The 24,082-nt window shown below is 40.0% G+C and overlaps 1 protein-coding gene across 4 annotated transcripts; it reads right to left on the bottom strand.

Moving 5' to 3' along the window:
* Window positions 1-2,836: 2,836 nt before the first annotated feature.
* On the bottom strand, window positions 2,837-18,977 carry LOC135247300 (intelectin-like). Of its 4 annotated transcripts, none has more exons than XM_064320599.1 (8): window positions 18,806-18,977; window positions 14,622-14,690; window positions 12,296-12,418; window positions 11,954-12,201; window positions 10,263-10,421; window positions 9,951-10,071; window positions 8,441-8,544; window positions 2,837-3,263 (listed from the first exon to the last, which is right to left on the bottom strand). In XM_064320599.1, exons 1-8 carry the CDS (start codon window positions 18,960-18,962, stop codon window positions 3,111-3,113), a joined length of 1,134 nt encoding a protein of 377 aa, XP_064176669.1. In that variant the 5' UTR covers window positions 18,963-18,977; the 3' UTR covers window positions 2,837-3,110. The 4 variants fall into 4 exon arrangements, with proteins under 4 accessions (XP_064176669.1, XP_064176671.1, XP_064176670.1 ...); XM_064320601.1 differs by lacking the exon at window positions 18,806-18,977 and adding an exon at window positions 16,448-16,867; XM_064320600.1 differs by lacking the exon at window positions 18,806-18,977 and adding an exon at window positions 16,462-16,867.
* Between the last annotated feature and the right edge of the window lie 5,105 nt (window positions 18,978-24,082).

Raw genomic sequence — 24,082 nt, 5'->3', positions numbered from 1 at the left:
ACAGTAAGTTACATGTCCTCATTAGAGAATAGTGTTAATCCCTTGAAAGACATTCAGTTTCATTGTGTTATGAATTTTGACAAAGCTGAACACAACAAGCCACTACGATAATGATGATTATCTATTACTTAGCCCCCAATACAAATATGCTCAGCATTATTAGAAAAGGCTAACAGTTTTCAATTAAGACCAATGCAAACATAACAATATCAAAATTCTGGCTAAGGCAAAGGTGAAATGGAAGGAAATGACATACAGTGAACAAAAATATAAACGCAATACTTTTATTAGGGGCGACATAGCTCAGGAGGTAAGAGCGGTTGTCTGGCTAGTCGGAGGGTTGCCGGTTCAAACCCCGCCCTGGGCGTGTCGAAGTGTCCCTGAGCAAGACACCTAACCCTTAACTGCTCTGGTGAATGAGAGGCATCAATTGTAAAGTGCTTTGGATAAAAGCGCTATATAAATGCAGTCCATTTACCATATTTTTGCAGCCGTTTTTAATGTGCTTAAATAATACCTCAAAGATTTGTTCTATGTGCAAAAAGATCTAATTTCTCTCAAATTTTGCCCACAAATTTGTTTATATCACTGTTAGCTAGCATTGCTCCTTTGTTAAGATAATCCATCTCCTGCACAGGTGTGGCATATTAAGATGCTGATTAAAAGCCATGGTCACTACACAGGTGTTCCTTATGATGGGGTCAATAAAAGGCCAACCAAAAATGTTGAGTTTTTTGTTGTTCAACACCATGTTGCAGATGCCTCAAGAGTTAAGAGATCATGCATGTTAACTGCATGAATGTCCTGTAGAGCTGTTGCCAGAGTAATGGGTGTTCATTTCTCCACCATAAGCCGCCTCCAGCGTCATTTCAGAGATTTTGGATTGTCTGAGGCCAGCCACACGGAAAGCTGATGAAACTGTTGGTTTACACAACCGTAGAATTTCTGCACAAACTGTCAGAAATTGCCTCAGGGAAGCTCATCTGCGTGCTCAACGTCCTCACCGGGGTCTTGATTTGTCTGCAATTCGGCGTCACAGTCGACGTGAGTGGGCAAGAGCTCACCTTCGATGGCCACTGGCACCCTGGAGAACGGTCCTCTTCACTGATGAATCATGGTTTCAGCTGTACAGGTGTCTGTGTAGCACAGTGGGTAAGGAACTGGGCTTGTAACCGAAAGGTCATAGGTTCGATTCTTGGGTAGGACACTGCTGTTGTACCCTTGAATAAGATACTTAACCTGTATTGCTTCAGTATATATCCAGCTGTATAAATGGATTCTATGTAAAAGTTGTGTACGTCGCTCTGGATAAATGCCTGTAATGTGAGCGGTTTGCTGATGTCAACGTTGTGAACAGGGTGGCCCATGGTGTTAGTGGGGTGTTGGTAAGGGCAGGCATATCCTATGGGCAGAGAACTCAAGTGCATTTTATCCATGGCAATTTGAATGCACAGAGATATCGTGATCTTCATCTATCGAGAGATCCTGAGACCCATTGCTGTGCCATTCATCCACCGCCATCACCTCATGTTTCAGCATGACAATCACGGCCCCATGTGCAAGGATGTACACAATCCTCATAGCTGAAAATGTCCCAGTTCTCAAGGCCTGCATACTCACCTCACTGTTGAGCATGTTTGGGATGCTCTGGACCGCGCACATACAACAGCGTATTCCAGTTCCCACCAATATCCAACAACTTCGTACAGCTATTGAGAGGAGTTGGACAATATTCCACAGGCTACAATCAACAATTTTATTAATTCAATGTGAAGGAGATGCGCTGCATGAGGCAAGTGTTGGTCACATAAGATACTGATCGGTATTCTGTTCATTTCATGGTATTTATTTTTTTGGGGAATCAAAAAATGCATATCTGTATCCCCAATCACATGAAATCAATAGATTAATGAATTTATTTCAGTTAACTGATTTACGTTTGAACTCAATAAAATCTTTGAAATTGATAAGTGTTGCATTTGTATTTTTGTTCAGTGTATGTATTTGAAATATTTCAAACAGTAATACATATCGAGGAGGACATCATTGCCGTATTTCTATATAAATCCACTTCAGCCAGGAGAGGAGATGCCCTTGCCATGCTAAGTTCTTGAGATTAATATAAAATATGTTTTATTCACTAAGTACACTTAATGAAAACATATACCACTCTGTTAACTACCTTGTTAGATTTCAGCACAACCTGCCATAAATAAAGGCTATATCTAACAAAACCTGTACTTTAATATAATTTAAAACACAAAATTGCCATATTGCTGATGCTTGCCATGAATATTATTCAAGTGCAGAAAACAAAGAGTACATGAATGCATCATTTAAAAAAATGTTCCTTGAAATGTGCACATTTCTTCAACACAGGTAAAAAGCTGCTTGTCTAACCTAATTGAGGAGAGCTGGCTATATCTGATGGTATTGAGTATTTTATGACTTAATCACTGTATGGTTAATGAAGGAAATTGAGACCAAAAATCAGTGGGGAAATTTTCTGCCTCCTCAGTTTTCAGCTCATCAGCCGCCACTGTTTGGTGCGATGCCAAATTCTTACCCTCCCAACCTTACCCTCTGAGAAGCTTTCACACGTCTTAAATAAATCCCCTTTATGTTAATTATTCACTGTAAAGGGATTAAATTCACATGTGAAATTGTGTTTAGGGGGTGAAAAGAAAGTATTTTCCACTGAAAGGAGGCCATTTGTTTATTATGAATGGACATTTCTGGTTTAAGCAAAGCTGCTTCACATTTCCATTATGGAAAATTCAGTATCAGTTTTTATCACCCATGAACTTACATTGAAAGGAAAATGTGAAAACGTAAATGCTGCATAATATCATATATTTATTCAGTTTTTACAATTGTACTGCCCAACACCAATTTTATATTCTGAAATATGAAAAACAGAACAAAGTGGATTACACATCACTTAAACCTGCTAAAACAGTTAAAAGATGAAGTAGTATCCTCCTTTCTCTGTAAAAGCCTAAATAACATGGAGAACCCCTTTTGACCTGTAATTAAGCAAAGATAGTAGAAAGAGATTTGCTGCAATGTAATAATAACGATGAAGAGTGATGGGGAGAAATGGTGTCTCTTCAGCGGTAAAACAGCAGCATGGCAGACTCAATCATATCCCGGGAGGCACTATATATTGTGTGGGTTCCATAGCCGTCCCAGTCAAACGCAGCAAAATCCCCACACTGACGTGGTGCAGCTTCAGGGAAATGGCCTCCTCCCCCCACACAGTACTGCAATACAACAGAAAAACTGAAGCTGAAAGAGAGGTAGGTAGAAGCCAAAACAGGGCTGAAGCTGACAAATATGAAGCTGAAGCTGATGCAGGTGAAACTGAAACTGGTGAAAATGCCCAAACGATTCAAATGAACGAAATGTACTGAAAGACTCAAATGACCTAAATTAACTGATTGTGCTGAATGTAGCCTATTGAAAGAATGTAACTAACTGAAAGATTTAACTGGTACAAAAACTCGAAAAGAAGCTTACTGAGAAAGAACGACTCGAGGAGTGTAGGCATGCTAATGGCTGCTGCCAGCAGCTGCGACGCAAACGCAAACAGGAAATGCAATGTTTTGCGTAAGAAGTGTTAGGTTTTTGTGTCACTAGGATGTTTATAATGATGTTAATGTTGATGATAATTAGACATTTTTAAACAGTATTATAAGGGCATACTTGCCACATTTGGTAAAAAATAAAATCAGCACATGGACCATTTCTCTATACAAAACCCAATGTATCTGTATAGAATTATATTATTTCGCTTGTGCTGAGAAACGGCGTTGCCCTTAATTATACAGTATGAACAGATTGTAGCAAATATTTGAATATAAAATATGTATGCAATCCAAATTTAAAATATTAGAAATAAAGGCAGCCCATGGCAAGATCAACAAACAAAAAATAACAGCCAAGAAATAAGAATAATAAGGAATTAAGAATAATATATATAAAAACAAATAAGAAAAAAAAACTTTAATAAAGAATGAGAATAATTAAAAAAAAAAAAAAAAAAATATATATATATATATATATATATATATATATATATAATAAATAGGAAAATAAATAAAATAAAATAACTAAACCCCTTCAGTTGGATAAACCAACTAATGCTGGCTATAATATCTGTGGCATTCATTCCAGCGGTGAACCAGATTGGTCTCAGCTGAGCCAGCAGGTGGAGAGAGCACACGCTCCTGGGTTGCGTTAGCTAATCAGCCCGGGTGCTTAAAGGTGTTCTGCTCTCCACAGTTCGGGGCCAAGACCGGGAGCTCACATCGTGAGTGCATTTTTATTTGAGCATGACGGGTAAAAGGGCTGACAGGCTCCAGAGAGAATATTCCTATCTCTGAACATAACCTCACATTTTGTGTTTAATTATGCTTGTCCAGGGGTTAAATTGGGATTTGGGAGGTGGGTGGACCCTGAGATCCGGTGGGAGGTGGGTGAAAAAAGGTACAAACCAATGAATGTCTCAACTCAAAATAGTTGTATCATTAATGTATTGTGCACACAATTGTAATTAAGGAAAACAATGTTTTAAAAAGAATGTATACTGTTGATGCAAGCTTTTACATAATATATTTCAAGTTTATTGAGTGTCATTAATGCTGAGAATTTTTCTTACCCACGAAAATAATCGGTCATCCTCCTCTTGTCCTCACTTTATTATCCATCTTTCTTAAACTGGTGAGGCGCAAAACTTTCCTTTAAACTAATCATTGATCTCAAGCTGTTTTAATTAATTTTCACTGATTAACAAGCATACAAACATCTGACTGATCAAATGGAAAGGGACACAGCTTCTTCGCATTGTGTTAGGGAGATTAAATGATAAATGCGATTTAGAAAAATCAGTTTTAATTGCTAAGCAGTGGCGGAATCTTCCCCTGATTTTCCTTGAGTATCAATTCAATTAATCCACAAAATAGGCTACTCAATATACTATCATATATAGCTAGCTCTCCCCAAATATGCAGTTTTAGCAAGTAGCCTAGGCCGTATAGCCTCCATTTATTTTCATTTGCAGTACAAAATTGTGCACATTTTTAATCAACATTATTTGCGGATACATGCACTTCTTTCTCCGCACTCGTATTCATGGCAAATATCTACAATGCGTAGGCAAGATTGTAAACACAATTGAAGTGCAGGTTTTGTTTTTGCTGGTTATTCTGAGAGCTAACATGGTAGATAACAGACTGATGTATCTTGTTTGTTAAGTGTACTTGGTGATTAAAATGGATTTTTAACGGATACATATGATTTAATCCCCCTAACACGGTATGAAGACGCTGTGTTAGGCTACTTGCCATTTGATTAATCCGATCGTTGGCACGCTTGATTATAAAGGAAAATTACTAATGAAAACAGGTTGAGATCAATGATTAGTTTAAAGTTTTGCGCCTCAGAAATTTTCAGTTCACCAGTCGCCGCTGGCAGTGGCGGTTCTTTAATGCGGGGCACTGGGGCGCCGCCCCACTAAATGCGAAATAATTATAAAATAAAAGTTGTTTACTCCTGCAATGCGCCTGGTAGTCTGCCAGCGCCTGTCAGCATTCATAAAAAATTGGTTTCAAAATCAAATTGTATTTGGTTAATTCCTGGGTGAAGGGTAAGTCCTTCAACTTTTGGCAAGCAGGTGACCTGAGGCTGCTCCCTAAATGGTTGCTTCAGTTTTTCCACGGGGCGCCCCAGACACTCCTACTTTTACTGGCAGCAAATTGTTTTTATGTTTTTTGATGTAATGTGATTGGACAATTCTCGACGCTATCTTTCATGTTCACACCCGCCATTAATATAACTACGGATGCGCGACTGTCACTCCTGCTCCTTAGCTAGCTGACCGGTACTTTCAGGAGATGGCAACTTCAAGTGGAACCGCGGAAATCAAAGAAAATTTGGTTATTTCCTTACAAAAACGCCCTTTCACAAGGCGTTCGCTGGAAGAAAAAAAGAGAATAACGGAGCTTGGACCGGACCGACCCGATTTACAAATTCAGCAGCAGGCAAGTGATCGAGAACAAGCCTACACCCAGGGCTTCTCCCGCTCTTGTTATGACAAACGGAGTTGGCTAGCTGGATGTGGTGTAAGTAATGCCTTTTATTGCTTTCCCTGTTTGCTATTTCAAAGTGTCGGTACCGAAGCGTTGTGGACAACGACGGGGGTACAGGACCTATAACATCTTTCTGAAAAATGTAAACGGCGCGAAAGTAGCCGCAGACATCTAGACAATAGTATGAGACAAAAATTTTTTTGGCAGGCTTAGCATTGCTGAACAGCTAGATGAAGGCTACAGGATTGGCATTAGAAGGCACAACGAAGAGGTGACAAAATCGACACATCCTGTCCAGAATAATAGACTGTGTGAAATTTTGCGTAGCCATGATGAGAGTGAGAGCTCCGATAATCCCGGGATATTCCATGGGTTGGTGAATTCTGTTGCTTCCTATCAACCTCAGCATTCACATATTCACATTTTGTCCAGAAGATGGCAGCAGAAGGCTCTATAATGACCTTGGGGTTAACTAATATTTTCCTACTCTTTTTATGACTTCATAGAATGTAACTGGCAGTAAAAATGACTTTAGTAGTTCCATATTTAGAAATTGAGCTGTTGCCTGTTGGTAACTTTAGGTGATGTAGGTGAAATGGGCATTTTGTCATCTCTACATATTATTTTATATTATTAAGGAGGGCAAAATATGTTCAAGTAGTGGTACTGGTCAGTGTTTAGGCAACATTAGTGTGTTGTGTTGTTTTTAGATATTTTTTATTTTTTTATTTTTTATTTTGCTTAGCTATGAAGTGCTGCTTCAGTTTGTTTGTCACCCCCAAAACTGCGCCCCCCAAAAAAAATTTTAATCACCAGCCGCCGCTGGACTGGAGCCTAATTGGACTGGATTGTCATAGTTATTTTTAAAACTGTCGGTCAAAATGATTTATTTATTTATCAAAGGTCGGTGAACACCGTCCACCCGCATTTACCCCCAGTTTAACCCCTGTGCTTGTCAGAGATGCATTTTAGTATCATAACGTTGTAAACATAGAATAATATTCTGAATCAATCAAATTACATCGTTGTGTAAAGCAACTTTATGTAAACTTTCAACATCACGCTAAGGACAAAAATGTTCCAAGTGGACCCATCTAAATGCAATAAACATAATATTATAGTTATTATTATCATTAAAGTACTGAGTATTACTCTAGCCATTGTTGTTTCAATAGTAGTTATAACCTTTGACGTTGTGAACCGAGCTTAAGCATGGCTATAGTATAAATAAGGCAGCCGGGGCAAAACCTAATCCACAGTAAAATGCAACACTCACTTTTTAGATAGTTGCATCAAGCTTGCCTTTAACAACGTATTTCAGGTAAACATGCAGAATTATCATCTCTTTGTCTCCAACGAACGCCAGGAGAGTTCTATAAATATTTCGGCAGATATTTCCAGAAGTCTGTTTTGGCTATTTGCAAGTGAATTATTTTTCACCGGAAGTGTTTTTCGGCTACTGTATTGTGTTTATGTCAAGGAATCCTGATGTATGTAATCGTAAAACAGACGTTTAGTGACAAACGGATCGCAGATATTTTTGATATAGCAGCTTGCTGGGATTGCTAGCCAGGCAGACGTGTAGACCCTCCCCACCCCCCATCAGCGTTATTAGTCTGATGTCAGTCGACTATTCTTAAAACAATTGATTGGATGTGTTCAACTCCCAATCTGAGTTGAATCTGCATTTACTTAACTCAACTTTAACTTTAGTCAAAATGGTAACATCAAATTTCATGGTGGTGTAATCATAGCCAAGGTTATTTGTATTAAAAAATTATTCATGTATCTCTAGTTATATTTTCAGAATAATGTCAAACACTAAAGCCGTTAGTTATTTCCCTGCTATACCCTATATTCAGAAAAAGTGATTTATTGTCAGCAGAACCAAAACAAAGCATCACGTAGGAGCCGGAGGCACACTGCAGTCTGGGAAAATAAATTGAACGAATCAATGACTCGAAAGTACGATTCATTTAGATGAACTGACTCAAACATACTGATTCAGTTTCATGAATCAAACTTCCCAACAGTAGTAGACGTGGGCAGTTTGTTTTCAAACAAATATCTCTTATTAAGAAATTCTAGCTTACTTTCTAATTCAGATATTTCCTAATTTAAAGTAGTGGTGAGCACATGGGGAAATAGCTTTCTGTTTAATGAACTGTGCACAGTGAACATGCCAGTTATTCCTTAGTTCTAACTTAGAGTAATCATAGCTAGCCATTATTATACACTCCAATAAACACTTTGCTTTAGATATAGTCATATGTATGTCTTAAAAAGCCTGCCATGCTATAAGCAGGCATATGCATGTCCTATAAAGCACACCATGCTATAAGCAGTCTTACATGTTCTGTGTTGCATCCCCTGGGACTGACTCCAGAGCAGATGGCCATAGCTGCCTTCTCATTGTTGAAGACTCGGAAAGTGATAAAACCTGCAGTAAACTCCCCTGTAACAAAAATGAGAAGAGAATGATAACATCTCTGTCTGTGTTGTCTCCATAAGCATATCAGTATGGGTTGTAATACACACATTACATTACATTACAGGCCAGTCTGTGTTGTTTCTAATACACACACCAATCTGTGCTGTTTCTCTAACACACACCAGTCTGTGCTGTTTATAATACACACACCAATCTGAGCTGTTTCTAATACACACACCAGTCTGTGCTGTTTCTCTAACACACACCAGTCTGTGCTGTTTCTAATACACACACCGGTCTGTGCTGTTTCTAATACACACACCAGTCTGTGCTGTTTCTAATACACACACCAGTCTGTGCTGTTTCTAATACACACACCAGTCTGTGCTGTTTCTCTAACACACACCAGTCTGTGCTGTTTCTAATACACACACCAGTCTGTGCTGTTTCTCTAACACACACCAGTCTGTGCTGTTTCTAATACACACACCGGTCTGTGCTGTTTCTAATACACACACCAGTCTGTGCTGTTTCTAATACACACACCAGTCTGTGCTGTTTCTAATACATACACCAGGCTGTGCTGTTTCTATTACACACACCAGTCTGTGCTGTTTCTAATACACACACCAGTCCACTCCATGCTGTTTCTATACACACTGGTCTGTGCTGTTTCTAATACATACACCAGGCTGTGCTGTTTCTAATACACACACCAGTCCACTCCATGCTGTTTCTATACACACTGGTCTGTGCTGTTTCTAATACACACACCAGTCTGTGCTGTTTCTCTAACACACACCAGTCTGTGCTGTTTCTAATACACACACCAGTCTGTGCTGTTTCTCTAACACACACCAGTCTGTGCTGTTTCTAATACACACACCAGTCTGTGCTGTTTCTAATACACACACCAGTCTGTGCTGTTTCTAATACACACACCAGTCTGTGCTGTTTCTAATACATACACCAGGCTGTGCTGTTTCTAATACACACACCAGTCCACTCCATGCTGTTTCTATACACACTGGTCTGTGCTGTTTCTAATACATACACCAGGCTGTGCTGTTTCTAATACACACACCAGTCCACTCCATGCTGTTTCTATACACACTGGTCTGTGCTGTTTCTAATACATACACCAGGCTGTGCTGTTTCTAATACACACACCAGTCCACTCCATGCTGTTTCTATACACACTGGTCTGTGCTGTTTCTAATACATACACCAGGCTGTGCTGTTTCTAATACACACACCAGTCTACTCCATGCTGTTTCTATACACACTGGTCTGTGCTGTTTCTGATACATACACCAGTCTGTGCTGTTTCTAATACACACACCAGTCCACTCCATGCTGTTTCTATACACACTGGTCTGTGCTGTTTCTAATACATACACCAGGCTGTGCTGTTTCTAATGCTTTCATACCCCTTGAGAGTGGCCCATACAGATTTGCAGTAGTTTCTGCATTCCCAAAATCATACACTATAGGAACAGTTGGGCCTTTGTCAGTGTTGCATGTGCCCAAATTGAATCCCACAGGGTAGCGCTGAAACACAGAAAGAAAAACAGCATCAGCAAAACCCATTTTGACTGCTCTGCAACACACAAATACAGTTATTTTATTACATGAATAACTAGAGTTTATTTTGCAGATTGTACTTTCAGCTGTTAGACAGTTAGCTGTTTTTAAGCAAGAATGCCTTCCCAAATACATTAATACATAAATAGATGCAATACCTTGAACAGCTGGTAGAGGTTTCCACCCTGTAAAGTCAGGAATCTGGTCGCTGTGTGGTAGCGCAAGATGGACTTGGCGATCCATTCTTTAATATCTGCATTGTTCCGAACATGCCACACGGACACGTCTTCTGCTGTGATGTCATAATACCCGGGGTTCTAGAACACAGAATCCACAAGAAGATAAAAGTGGTTGAAACCACTTGCTGAAAACCGGTGTTGAAAACTAGCTTTAGTAATTTGAGATGAAAGACTACACGGGAAGACTAATGGGATAGGACTGTATTACACATCTTAGACCATCTTCACGTCCCCACACAAAAATATATCATTATGATTTGAATACAAACATATGAATCTTTATAATTCCAGCATGCAATAAAACTGAGAACTTCCCTTCTCTTCTCCCATTCCTTCATGTTGGTCTCTGCCCTTCTTTTATATAAGGATCTGTTAAACTGTATACCGTTCTTTTGGACTGGCTGGCTTTATGACGTTTAGACTGGAGCAAGGGCCAGTTCTGTCTGCAGTCCAGTTCTGTGGGTGAGGTTAGTACTGCAGAAGTGTGGAAGGGCCAGTTCTGTGGGTGAGGTCAGTACTGCAGAACTGTGGAAGGGCCAGTTCTGTGGGTGAGGTCAGTACTGCAGAACTGTGGAAGAGCCAGTTCTGTGGGTGAGGTTAGTACTGCAGAAGTGTGGAAGGGCCAGTTCTGTGGGTGAGGTCAGTACTGCAGAACAGTGGAAGGGCCAGTTCTGTGGGTGAGGTCAGTACTGCAGAACTGTGGAAGGGCCAGTTCTGTGGGTGAGGTCAGTACTGCAGAACTGTGGAAGGGCCAGTTCTGTGGGTGAGGTCAGTACTGCAGAACTGTGGAAGGGCCAGTTCTGTGGGTGAGGTCAGTACTGCAGAACTGTGGAAGGGCCAGTTCTGCATGGGGTGGGTGGGGGTGGTCATTCTGTGAGAGCGATGAGTTCTTTGCAATGTATCAGTACTGTGAGAGGACTCAGTGCTGTGAGTTAGTTAGTTCTGTAGGATGGTCCGTGCTGTGAGTTGGTTAGTTCTGTGCGATGGCCAGTGCTGTGAGTTGGTTAGTTCTGTGCGATGGCCAGTGCTGTGAGTTGGTTAGTTCTGTGAGAGAGGTCAGTACTGTGAGATGGTTCGTTCTGTGACATGGTCAGACTCAGTACTGTGAGATGGTCAGTGCTGTGAGTTAGTTCTGTGAGATGGTCAGTGCTGTGAGGTGGTCAGTTCTGTGAGATGGTCAGTGCTGTGAGATGGTTAGTTCTGTGAGATGGTCAGACTCAGTACTGTGAGATGGTCAGTGCTGTGAGTTAGTTAGTTCTGTGAGATGGTCAGTGCTGTGATAGAGGTCAGTACTATGAGATGGTCAGTGCTGTGAGTTAGTTCGTTCTGTGAGATGGTCAGTGCCGTGAGAGAGGTCAGTACTGTGGGTAGGTCAGTGTTGTGAGTTAGTAAGTTCTGTGAAATGGTCAGTACTGTGAGACGGTCAGTACTGTGAGATGGTCAGTGCTGAGAGTTAGTTAGTGCTTTGAGTTATTTAGTTCTGCGAGATAATCAGTGCTGTGAGTTGGATATTGCTGTGAGATGGTCAGTGCTGTAAGAGAGGTCAGTACTGTGATATGGTGAGTTCTGTGGGAGGTGTCGGGTCTGAGGGGCAGCAGTGAGTGGTTCACCTTGTAGTCATCAGAGGTGGCAGCCTCAGGAGACCCAAAGGTAACCTTGTTGCTCCAGGTTCCGTCCCCCTCCGGCAGATTGGGGTTGTCGCCCTGCTGGCTGGACCAGCGATCCCCCAGAGTGCACTTCCCATACAGGTTATTCTCATGGACGCTGGCCACCAGTGTCCAGCCCCCACCCGCCGTGGTCATGTCACAGAACGCCTCGTACAGAATTCCGTTTGTGGTAGTGAGGTAATACAGCCCATCTGAAAAATGGCATTTCACGTCCATTGTTATTAGGAAAAGACTTTCTGACGCAATTGTTCCTGCTGGATTCAGGTTCTGAAAATAGTTGCATACCGTCATGAACTTGGTATTTTTCTTTGAGCTCTTTGCAGCTCCGGGCGACGTATTGAATCTTGTTCAGCAGTTTGTCTGCTTCTGCATTGTTGACTGGGTCCTCAACAATATACAGAGAACCTACTGCAGGGCAGGAGAAAAAATCCATGTTTAAATAACTTAACAGCCTAATCATAATCATCTCTGCAAATTAAAGCACATAACCTTATCACTAGAAAGGCCACTAATTCAGGCATTTAGACTTTACAAGTTACAATCTCAAAGATTTTTCGTTCTCTTTGGCGGTACCAATGGCGAGAAGCGGTAATTGCAGGTGTGCTTTCGGACCTCACTTCCCATAGATCCAACTGGATCCAACCAATGTTGCCTGTGTGACGTCAGTCAGTTGGCACCTGGGCCACGCCAACTATAACACTTAGCTTACTATTTACTGAATACAAAATGGCTGTTATAAAAGTAGCGTTAAGGACATACTCATTCGTTGTCTAACATTAGGCTAACTTAAACTGTCTTTACACTGCCGAGCCGGGTTAAAATGCTGTTGCAGACCTGGGGTAGAATTAGTGATGATCAATTTTCACAAACGTTCTTTATCCTTTTGCCCGGTATGAACATCTTTACACTGCAGAGGTGAATTTGCGGGATTTGCTGTGGCTCGTGCAATTATGTATCTCGTGCACAATAAACAGTCTTTTTCGAGAATGATTGTTGTGTGACATTTTTGAAACAACTGCCTTGCAAAGTGTTACCCCTGGTGTTTCTGGTTTTGCTAGCTAAACTGTTCGAGAATAAAGCTGAGCTGGGTGTTAAATTAGCAATCAGAAGACGAATAAAACAAGAACAAAGGAAATTTCATCAAAAAAGGGAATCAAGGCTGAAGGAACATGTGAGGAAGCGTAATAAAATAATAACAACGCTAATCCTTACTGCCGTATTCTTTTATTTAGTTTTCTCCGGCTTGACATCTTTACACAGAAATCAGACCCGGCTCTGCTCCACCTATACGCTGGCTTTATTCCGATCATTATAATATATTGATGAACTTGATGGCAATGTAAATAACGGTAACGTTAAGGCCAGTTCAGATCAATGATTTGCAACGAGACGAAATGGTTTTAGAATGTTGCAGAGAAAACTACAGCAATGAGAACTGGTTAGTAGCAGAGCCGTTGCTTGCCCTGGGGTCTCAAAAGACCCACCTTGTCAAATCGCCAAGTGCAGTTTTAGAACGTTTACAATCAGACGTCTTGGAATTTTGCAAGTTGCATCCAGTCTCGTTGCGAATCATTGATCTGAACTGGCCTTAACAGGTTAGCTACACTGCAACGTTGCAGCAAGCACTGTATTCGAGAGACGGTTTACGAGGTCGGTACCGGTCGGTAGTGTTAGCTAGCGTTTTTTCTAATTGTTAGCTGACCTTAGATTGTATTAATTACATTAGCTAGCTAGCTAACGCAACGTAACCTGATATGAGAGATGGATACTGTGCGTAACGTTGTCTAAACTAATGTTGTCTTTCTTGACATGGTCCGGTAGCTAGCGTTAGCCATGTAATTTAGTAACGTACATTGTCATCAAATGTAATATGAAATCTACATCAACAAATAATATGACCTCTCATGTTACACAAAAACTTATTAGGGTTCCATAACCCCCCCAGTTTTAACGCTATCAGACACCGAAAAAACAGTACGCCGCTCACACACAAGTGAGTTGAAGAGCGAGCCTGTTGCGTTAGCTCCGCCGATCCTCTCTGGCGGACAAACCACTGATGGGCGATGGAAAACGCGTCACTAACTATGCGCCGCTTGTGATTTTTTCCCGGGAATGTCGCCACAGACACCCAGTTCTTTAATCATAAATAATAATAATAATAATAATAATAATAATAATTAATATAATAATAGGCTCAATCACCATTGTTTTACCTAATTCGGCGATATATAGTGACTTTTAGTGATAAATAGAATTTATTATTTTTAAATCTTCGAGATTATTACTTTTATATTTAAAATTTTCCAACAATGTAAATGCACTATCCTTCTCCGTACACAATTCTGTCTAAATATTTTACGTTAAAATAAATGAGTTTGATTTTTTTTTTTTATTGACTAAAGAAATACGGGCATTTTTTCCCATTTTCTTCAAACGCCCTGCAGTCAATAGGCAGCAGGATTTGGTACCTGTGATATGCCTTGCTATGTTTTTCCTTTAGCCTATGTAACAAATAACCACTATATATTAGAAATTTAATCCTTGGAATTGATTCAGTTGCGTTCTTTTTCAAGAAAATAGACAATAGTTTTCAAATATTTATTTAGCTTACCAGATTTAGAATCACATAGGTAGGGCTCCAATATCAAGGACATCACGAGAATGGCCCAGAGTAGCATCTCTGAAAGAAACAAAGTTCAGCTTATTTTTCTTGAGATGACAGGTATGCTATCCAGCCAAGTTACGCCTTGCTATCCAGTCAAGTTACGCCTTGGCAGCGCATGCCCCATGCCTACACAGCACCGAGAGTTTGGCACTTTTCAGAGTTCCCCACAGAAATAACTGCAACAGCCACAGACACTCAACCCTTAAAAACATTCATTTCTGTACATTTCAAGAGATAGAATTCATAAACAACTTCACGTCCACACAATGAAATTGCCCTGCAATCTTGAGATTGCCGTGGGATGGTCTCACGACCTGTTTACCCCACCAACACTTGGCCTGCAGGAACCCAGAAAAGGATTATCAGGATGGTGTCTGTTTACATGTCGTAAAAGCGCCCATAGGCACCGTTGGGTCAGACAGGAACCTGATTGACCATTGCCCACATTATGATCTGTTGACAGTGTTATATGTATGTGCATGTAAATGACTGGGAATAATGTGATAAATGTGGTGGACTGTGAATAATATCATTTGTGATGCAGGGGATACTGTATGTGCGGACTGGCACACTGAGCTGTCATAAGTTGGTATGGGGAGGTTTATCCCAGGTTTGTACTGCCTACATAAGTGTTTGGATTATAGAAAGACCACCACCTTGGGCCTCCATAGAATTTATTTTAGAGACAGATATAAGCATAAGGTCACGTTATAACTGTCACTCGATTTTAGATAGAGGGGGAGTATGCTTCCTGGAGGAGAGTAGTAGAGGGTAGGGGTCTCTTGGTGGTGTGGATGGTTTGGGCTTACAGAGGGAACTGTGTAATGTGAAAGGCTTGCTCAGGATTGCATTTAAGGGAAGTCCAAAGAAACATTCAAGGAGAATCTGCTTCACAGTTCCCCTGGTACCACCGTCAAAGGGGAATCTGCTTGTCAGTTCTCCTGGTACCATAGTCTTCTCATATGAATATTTTATAATTTGTGCATGCATCAATCTGTTTGTGTTCCTTTTCTTTGTCTTAATATGTTGTCTTTTCTCTTATTGAATAGTGGTCTTTATTTGTCTTGTTATGTTTATGCAATATTTACCTATAACTGCCTATCCTTGGTTAATGTCAACTGTCATATGCATTATAAACTGTTCATACTACATACTGTACATATTTGTGGAGTCAGATAAATGTGGTTTTCCTCATTGCAAAACACATCAAAATAAACTTCTTAATCTTCTTAATCACTTGGTCTCTTAGTCCCTGTCACTAATTCTAAATCCTTACAGTTTGGTGACCCTTACGTGATTGGCAGGGAACTAACTTTAACCCCTTACATTATACATGCTTATTTGCTCACAAATAATTACTTCTCAATTATTGTTTTGCACCACATCTACCCCGTCTTTCACCGAGCGTATACACTGCATTATGACACCCTCTACACGTTCAGTTTACTGGCTACAATATCGCCAGGCCATATGGATACAACTGGAGCTCAGCTGTGCTTACTGACCTGTCTTCTTCTTTAAAACCATGGACACATTTCACCAACAACATTCAGGGCTTGGACACCTATTTGATGGTGGCACACTGCTAATGTCATTGACTGGGAAGGGCAAAGTTGGATAATCAAATCCCGCCTCAACCTCATGCAGATCTTTTCTGATCTTACACTAACATTTTCTTACACTTATATTTGCTATCTAATAATTGTCTATTGCTTTTGAACTATTACTTTTGTACTTATCAGAATATCAGAATCATCAATGCATATGTTTACCAAAAGTCACTCACGGGCAGCCATATGTTGCGTCGCCTGCCGCGCCTTCACCTTGTAGATCTTTTAATTTTCTACGATCTTTGGAGGCGTGGTTTTTCAATGACATTTCTCAGCTGTTACCGGTTTCTCACTCAGCAGGCATTTGCACGCCCTTCACTCATTACTGTTATTGTGTGCACCTGTTTTCCACTGTTTATATTCCCTGTTCACCAGTCATTCAGTGCGAGATTGTTGCCCCAGTTTACTGAGCCAGTCAATCGGTTTGTTCCTGCTGTTCTGATTGCCTGTTCGTTTTGATCCTTGCCTGTTTCCCGCCCAGCCTGTCTCGTTATGACCCTGATTCTTCGCCTGCCGTTTATGTACCTTTGCCTCGGACTGCCCTGTACACCGACCTTGTTACTGGACTACGGACCTGTTTCTGCCCCTTTTGTACTGTTGCTCTGCTGCTTGATTTACTGGTTTACGAACCTTGCCTGGACTTTGATTACGAGACCCATTATTCCCTTTTGTACTGTGCATCGCTGATTGATTTTCTGGATCACAAACTGTTGCCTGTTATACTGACTATGAGTGTGCTTATCCCCGAAATAAATTTCTGTTTTCATTATAACTTCAGTTTCCGTCTGCATTTGGTCCTAAACTCTCCAGTTCGTCACACCGTATGCATTTTATTGAAAGGTTACACGAGCTCACCACTGTGGCGTTTTTACTAACTATATTCCTTCACTTGGCTACTGTGGAGAACGTTCTTAACAGCAAACTCATTTCTACATTCATGTTACCTTGTTCTGTCTACCCACATGCAAACAATTAGTACGTATGCACTGTCTGCAACACCCCATAAAATCATTTCATTTAAAAACATTACTCATTCATAATTATAACTACTAGTAATGAAAGTGAGAAAAGTACAATTGTACTACTGTTTTCCTACGCAATTTCACCCGTTACTTCAACAAGTATATAAACAAGTAATTAGTAATACTGTCTGTTTACTTATTGAACGGTATATAAAACTCATCTAGCTCATGGTCACTATATTTTCTTTGCACTATAGTCTGTGATCATATCAAACTTCACCTACATGCCCATTCTGCTAAAAACATATTGTTTCAGCTACTCAATTTCATAATTTCTCCTCATTTCTCTCATGTTACTGTTATTTTCTGATATGCAAAGATTGCTGGGAAATATGTCTGTGCTGCTATTCTCCACTGTCAAGTGTTCCTATTCTCCTTCTCGAATTCTCACGTAAGGTCAGTGATCTAGCTAAGCAAAACAGTGAAGAGGAGTCCTACCTACAGCTAAGCGTATCAAAATGCCTTTTTAGCCTTAGAAACACTAAATGTGCATTTCAACAAAATAACAGAAAATGGAGCAGGACAGAAGGGTACACAAGTTGCGACCTAGGGAGCTCTAATTCTACAAGCTTGCTGATAATTTTGTCAATGAAGGCTCATTGGATGGCTGTCAAATCAGTGAGTACACACACTGGGGACATTTCTGTTGCTTTTCTGTTGGTTCAGGTTTCTTTTATATACTTAAGCCATCGCACCCTTTGTCACAGCCATTTTTTTTTACATATATAGCAAAGCGAAATTGCTAAACGGTACACGTTGATCAGACTACAAATTCACAGAAGGATAGCCATAATCCACAACTATTTCTTAAAGGGTCACTTCACATTTCTTCACCCAGGTCCACTCCGCTGCTCATTAAGAATCATGTCCTCAACTTGGCCCCTCCAAAATCTCGCTCTGCCTCTCAATCAAACCAGCCTGCATCCGGGACTGCCTACACTATATGCATGGATATATGTGTACGCATACTTCTCATGTAGGTAGTCACCAGCAGTTTTGTACATTCATTGAAATGTCATTTTTAGTTATTTGACACTTTGATGTGACACAAAGTGCGAATGACATCATTATGAGATGGTAAGATTGATAAACACAAGGCCAAGTAACTTGAAACTATTGAGGAAACATTGGATATCATTGCTTTGGAATACACCTTCTTTAATTTCAGTGAGCCAAGATAGCCTATTGTTTGTAATAGAGTAACTTGGCGTCATTTTGATTTAATGGCAGGCGTAGATTTTGCCAGTTTGAATGAATGACTTATAGACAATGCTTTGTATGTGTGAGTAACTTTTTTTGTATGTTGAAAACACGATTTTTATAAGATTTCATATACAGGACATAAAGTGAAAGGGAGAATAGAATGAGTTATAAACAATGATGACACTAGAATAGGAATAATAAAACACAGGTATGAAAAACATGAGTAGGTGTCAAAGATATCGATAATGATTAATTAATGATTAATGATAATTAATGACATATGATTCAGCCTTACTCGGTCTGAAGATCCTGAATTCGGTTGTTGGCCTAGGGGTGTGCGGGTTCCGTGTGGGGCTCTTTGAGCTGGTGCTGTGTTGTTCCAGTGCAGAAAGAAGCCGCTTTGCTGTGGAATGAAGCTTTGCTTCTTGTTCACAGTGCAGGACTGTACCCATTTTTATTCTCACAATTGCGTCACATCGTTGGTGATATACCCAATCATAAAGCTGTTAGACCAACAAAAGGGCGTAACTGAGAATATTAACTTGGAGTCAAGTTTAACAAACTATGTGTAATAAGTAGCCTACAATTTCAGGCATTCAGAAACATTGTATGTTTCTCACACATACTCACACATGTTGAATGTCTTCAGATTCAACCCAAAAACAGGGATTCCCTTCAATTCTGTCATCTTTTATTTAGGAAACTTCAAATTACCGGAGTGAATTTCCACCTTTCATGTTATATCTCTTCTTTTGTGCTGTATGTAGATAACTGATTAAAAAAAATCTGTCATGAGAAACTTATCTGTGCTTTATCATTTGTAACAAGCATTATTAGTCAGAGTTGTCAATGTTAGCAAACAGATGTTTGCTAACATTAACAAGTGTTTACCTAGTCTGTCCATCTGTGGTTGGTTGACACAGTTGCTTGTAGTACTAAAGATGATGTTTTTGACAGAGAAAATATAATTGAACAAGTAGAACTTTAATTAAATTGAATTGAATTAACCTATGAATAAAATACATACTGTTCTTTGTTTTAAGTTTGCTTATCTTTACATAGCAAGAAGGTTACTATCACACAGGCTATTTTTATAATTAACATATCAATGAAATTAATTTAATTTATCAGAGAGGTAGATACATAGGAAATCAATTAGATGATTTTTCATTATTCTTGTGTGGTTTGTTTGCATATGATTCTAATGAATGCTTGGAAAATGCATTACTTAAATAATTTAATGCTTTTTGTGTCTTATTCTCACTTTAAGAAATACATGTATAAGTTGTATTTAATCCAAGGTATGCATAAGGCTATTTGCTTTCTCAGAAGAAAGTCCCAACCTACTTTGCCCACTGTTCCATCTGTTGCACCTTAATTAAAAAAAAAAAAAAAAAACGTTGCACGAAAATAAAAAATTAAAAACGTGCTCTTTGAGTATTTGGTAATGTTGTGCCTTTCAGGCTTGTGTGGTGATTTGACCAAATTCATCAGGCGTTAGGAAGCAGGTACATGTATTTAGGATGAAAATATTATGTGTCATGTGTCTGTTGATTGGGAGTAATTGCCATGATAGTCTGCTTGTCTTGATGACTTGACATAATGAACAAATTCACAAATTACAAGGTTTGAGTCCTGTATTACAAATTTAACCAATAAAAAAACTTTTTGTTTAGCCGAAGGTAGAACATCAAAAATACCATGAACATTACCAATTGTATCCATAGAATTTTATCCACATTGAATGCATAATTTCAAATCATGGAACAGCCCTACTGTTTGGATGGAAGGATAAATAGATTGAGGGAGTGATGGGTTTGCAGCAAGAGATCTGTTCATTCTGCACATGAATGGAAGTATGTGAGGATCTGTGTGTGTGACCCGCATATTTACACTTTGCAGGTGTAACAAGTTGTGTTGCTTTTACCGTCTTCCTTGGAAGGGCAGGCATGGCACCTGCCCTGTTTGCTTTCTCCTTGCTATCACCACATCCTGTATGATCCTGTATGCATTCAAGATTATTCACTCCTTCCTTGTTATTGCAGTCAAGCATAAATGGCCCTTCCATCACATGCCAGCCATATCCTGATGCCATATTAATCTGTCCTGCTGGAAATGTACTGGCCAAAAGGACAGCAGCCTCTGCAAGGACCCGGTCATTTGTCCACCATGACTTTAGTTTGCAATGAAATCATGAAAGTGTGAGGGAGGGGGGAGTGTCGGAGGACCACGCGCAACTGTACAGGAACGTGAAAATCTTATCCCCGAAGTGATAAGCCACTGAGGCTAGAGGAAACGAGGAAGGGAAAAAATAAAACAGACTGACAGGAGTGAAAACTCAAACTCCCTGTCAAGCCTTAAAAACCGGCCAAACCGAAAACAACCCTGTAAAAAACAAGGGCGAGAAACAGAGTACACTGAGTACCGCTCAGGGACGAAAATAGTTGGGATAGAAACCAGGGAAACCCAACGTGACTGAGTCGCAGCTCAGACCCAAAACAAAAAGGAAAACTTGGGGTTGAACACCGAGATACCCAAGAACCTAAGACGCAGCTTAGGAAAACGAAAAGGTAAAGCCCAAACACAGACCGAAATACAAACCTTCTAAGGGGGAAATGCTTCTTAAGAAGTGAGAGAATAGGAGGCTTTTAAACAGGCTCTGAACACCTTACCGGCTCAACGTGAGCATAAGTTGACATCGAAGCAAGGACTGAAAGTCAGACAGCATCTTAAATACCCTTGCACGACGCAGGTGGCCGAAATCACGACATAGGCTGAACTGCACCCCAAACCCATGACAGAAAGTCACAATTGTAAAACAGATAAACCTATACATTTCCTGGAACATGACCTCCCTGACAACAAGTTTGCCAAATCAGAGAGTGATATGTGGAACTATTAAAGAACTATTAAGCAAAATGTAAGCCATGTACCCTGGTGTCTTCAAATCTATCCAAATAGGCTAAATTGTGCATTTCAGTAAACCATAAAATTATCATATATTCCTCTACAAGTCACCTGTTGTGACTCATGAAACTCACTTGTGCATTATTTTCAAGTGGGAATTAATGCAAGAGCAATATGATGCACTTATGTACACACAGACCTAAATATGTAACAGTAAACTCCTGTGCTTCATTAAAACACCACTTTGTACTCTATAGTATATAATCTTTTGTTGCATGCCAAGGGATGACATTTGTCCGTAGTGTGTTTCACAGATGTTTCTAGTTTTTGTCAGTTGGAAATTTTACATTCATCTAGCACATATCAGCAATGATTAAATTTGAATATTTACTTTCTATACCTATGGAGACATTAATACACCATGTACAATAAAATATAATATTCTACCATGAGGAAAATGCTGGAATGTTCTAGCTTCACAGCAGATTGGTGCATCAAACACAACACATGGCTGAGCCTCCTACGAACGCTTACACTACAGTAAGTTACATGTCCTCATTAGAGAATAGTGTTAATCCCTTGAAAGACATTCAGTTTCATTGTGTTATGAATTTTGACAAAGCTGGACACAACAAGCCACTATGATAATGATGATTATCTATTACTTAGCCCCCAATACAAATATGCTCAGCATTATTAGAAAAGGCTAACAGTTTTCAATTAAGACCAATGCAAACATAACAATATCAAAAATTCAAAAAGGCAAAGGTGAAATGGAAGGAAATGACATACAGTGAACAAAAATATAAACGCAATACCTTTATTAGGGGCGACATAGCTCAGGAGGTAAGAGCGGTTGTCTGGCTAGTCGGAGGGTTGCCGGTTCAAACCCCGCCCTGGGCGTGTCGAAGTGTCCCTGAGCAAGACACCTAACCCCTAACTGCTCTGGTGAATGAGAGGCATCAATTGTAAAGCGCTTTGGATAAAAGCGCTATATAAATGCAGTCCATTTACCATATTTTTGCAGCCGTTTTTAATGTGCTTAAATAATACCTCAAAGATTTGTTCTATGTGCAAAAAGATCTAATTTCTCTCAAATTTTGCCCACAAATTTGTTTATATCACTGTTAGCTAGCATTGCTTCTTTGTCAAGATAATCCATCTCCTGCACAGGTGTGGCATATCAAAATGCTGATTAAAAGCCATGGTCACTATACAGGTGTTCCTTATGATGGAGTCAATAAAAGGCCAACCAAAAATGTTGAGTTTTTTGTTGTTCAACACCATGTCGCAGATGCCTCAAGAGTTAAGAGATCATGCATGTTAACTGCATGAATGTCCTGTAGAGCTGTTGCCAGAGTAGTGGTGTTCATTTCTCCACCATAAGCCGCCTCCAGCTTCATTTCAGAGATTTGGATTGTCTGAGGCCAGCCACACGGAAAGCTGAGGAAACTGTTGGTTTACACAACCGTAGAATTTCTGCACAAACTGTCAGAAATCGCCTCAGGGAAGCTCATCTGCGTGCTCGACGTCCTCACCGGGGTCTTGATTTGTCTGCAATTCGGTGTCACAGTCGACGTGAGTGGGCAAGAGCTCACCTTCGATGGCCACTGGCACCCTGGAGAACGGTCCTCTTCACTGATGAATCATGGTTTCAGCTGTACAGGTGTCTGTGTAGCACAGTGGGTAAGGAACTGGGTTTGTAACCGAAAGGTCATAGGTTCGATTCTTGGGTAGGACACTGCTGTTGTACCCTTGAATAAGATACTTAACCTGTATTGCTTCAGTATATATCCAGCTGTATAAATGGATTCTAGGTAAAAGTTGTGTACGTCGCTCTGGATAAATGCCTGTAATGTGAGCGGTTTGCTGATGTCAGCGTTGTGAACAGGGTGGCCCGTGGTGGTGGGGTGTTGGTATGGGCAGGCATATCCTATGGGCAGAGAACTCAAGTGCATTTTATCCATGGCAATTTGAATGCACAGAGATATCGTGATCTTCAGCTATCGAGAGATCCTGAGGCCCATTGCTGTGCCATTCATCCACCGCCATCACCTCATGTTTCAGCATGACAATGCACAGCCCCATGTTGCAAGGATTGTTTGGGATGCTCTGGACCAGCGCATACAACAGCGTATTACAGTTCCCACCAATATCCAACAACTTCCTACAGCTATTGAAGAGGAGTTGGCCAATATTCCACAGGCTACAATCAACAATTTGATTAATTCAATGTGAAGGAGATGCGTTGCATGAGGCAAATGTTGGTCACACAAGATACTGATCGGTATTCTGTTCATTTCATGGTATATTATTTTTTGGGAATCAAAAATGCATATCTGTATAACCAAACACATGAAATCAATAGATTAATGAATTTATTTCAGTTAACTGATTTACGTTTAAACTCAATAAAATCTTTGAAATTGATAAGTGTTGCATTTGTATTTTGTTCAGTGTATGTATTTGAAATATTTCAAACAGTAATACATATCGAGGAGGACATCATTGCCGTATTTCTATATAAATCCACTTCAGCCAGGAGAGGAGATGCCCTTGCCATGCTAAGTTCTTGAGATTAATATAAAATATGTTTTATTCACTAAGTACACTTAATGAAAACATATACCACTCTGTTAACTACCTTGTTAGATTTCAGCACAAC

The sequence above is a fragment of the Anguilla rostrata genome, unplaced genomic scaffold (genome assembly GCF_018555375.3).
Source record: "Anguilla rostrata isolate EN2019 unplaced genomic scaffold, ASM1855537v3 scaf1201, whole genome shotgun sequence".
Taxonomy (NCBI): domain Eukaryota; kingdom Metazoa; phylum Chordata; class Actinopteri; order Anguilliformes; family Anguillidae; genus Anguilla; species Anguilla rostrata.
This window is presented reverse-complemented; position numbering and strand designations above follow the sequence as displayed.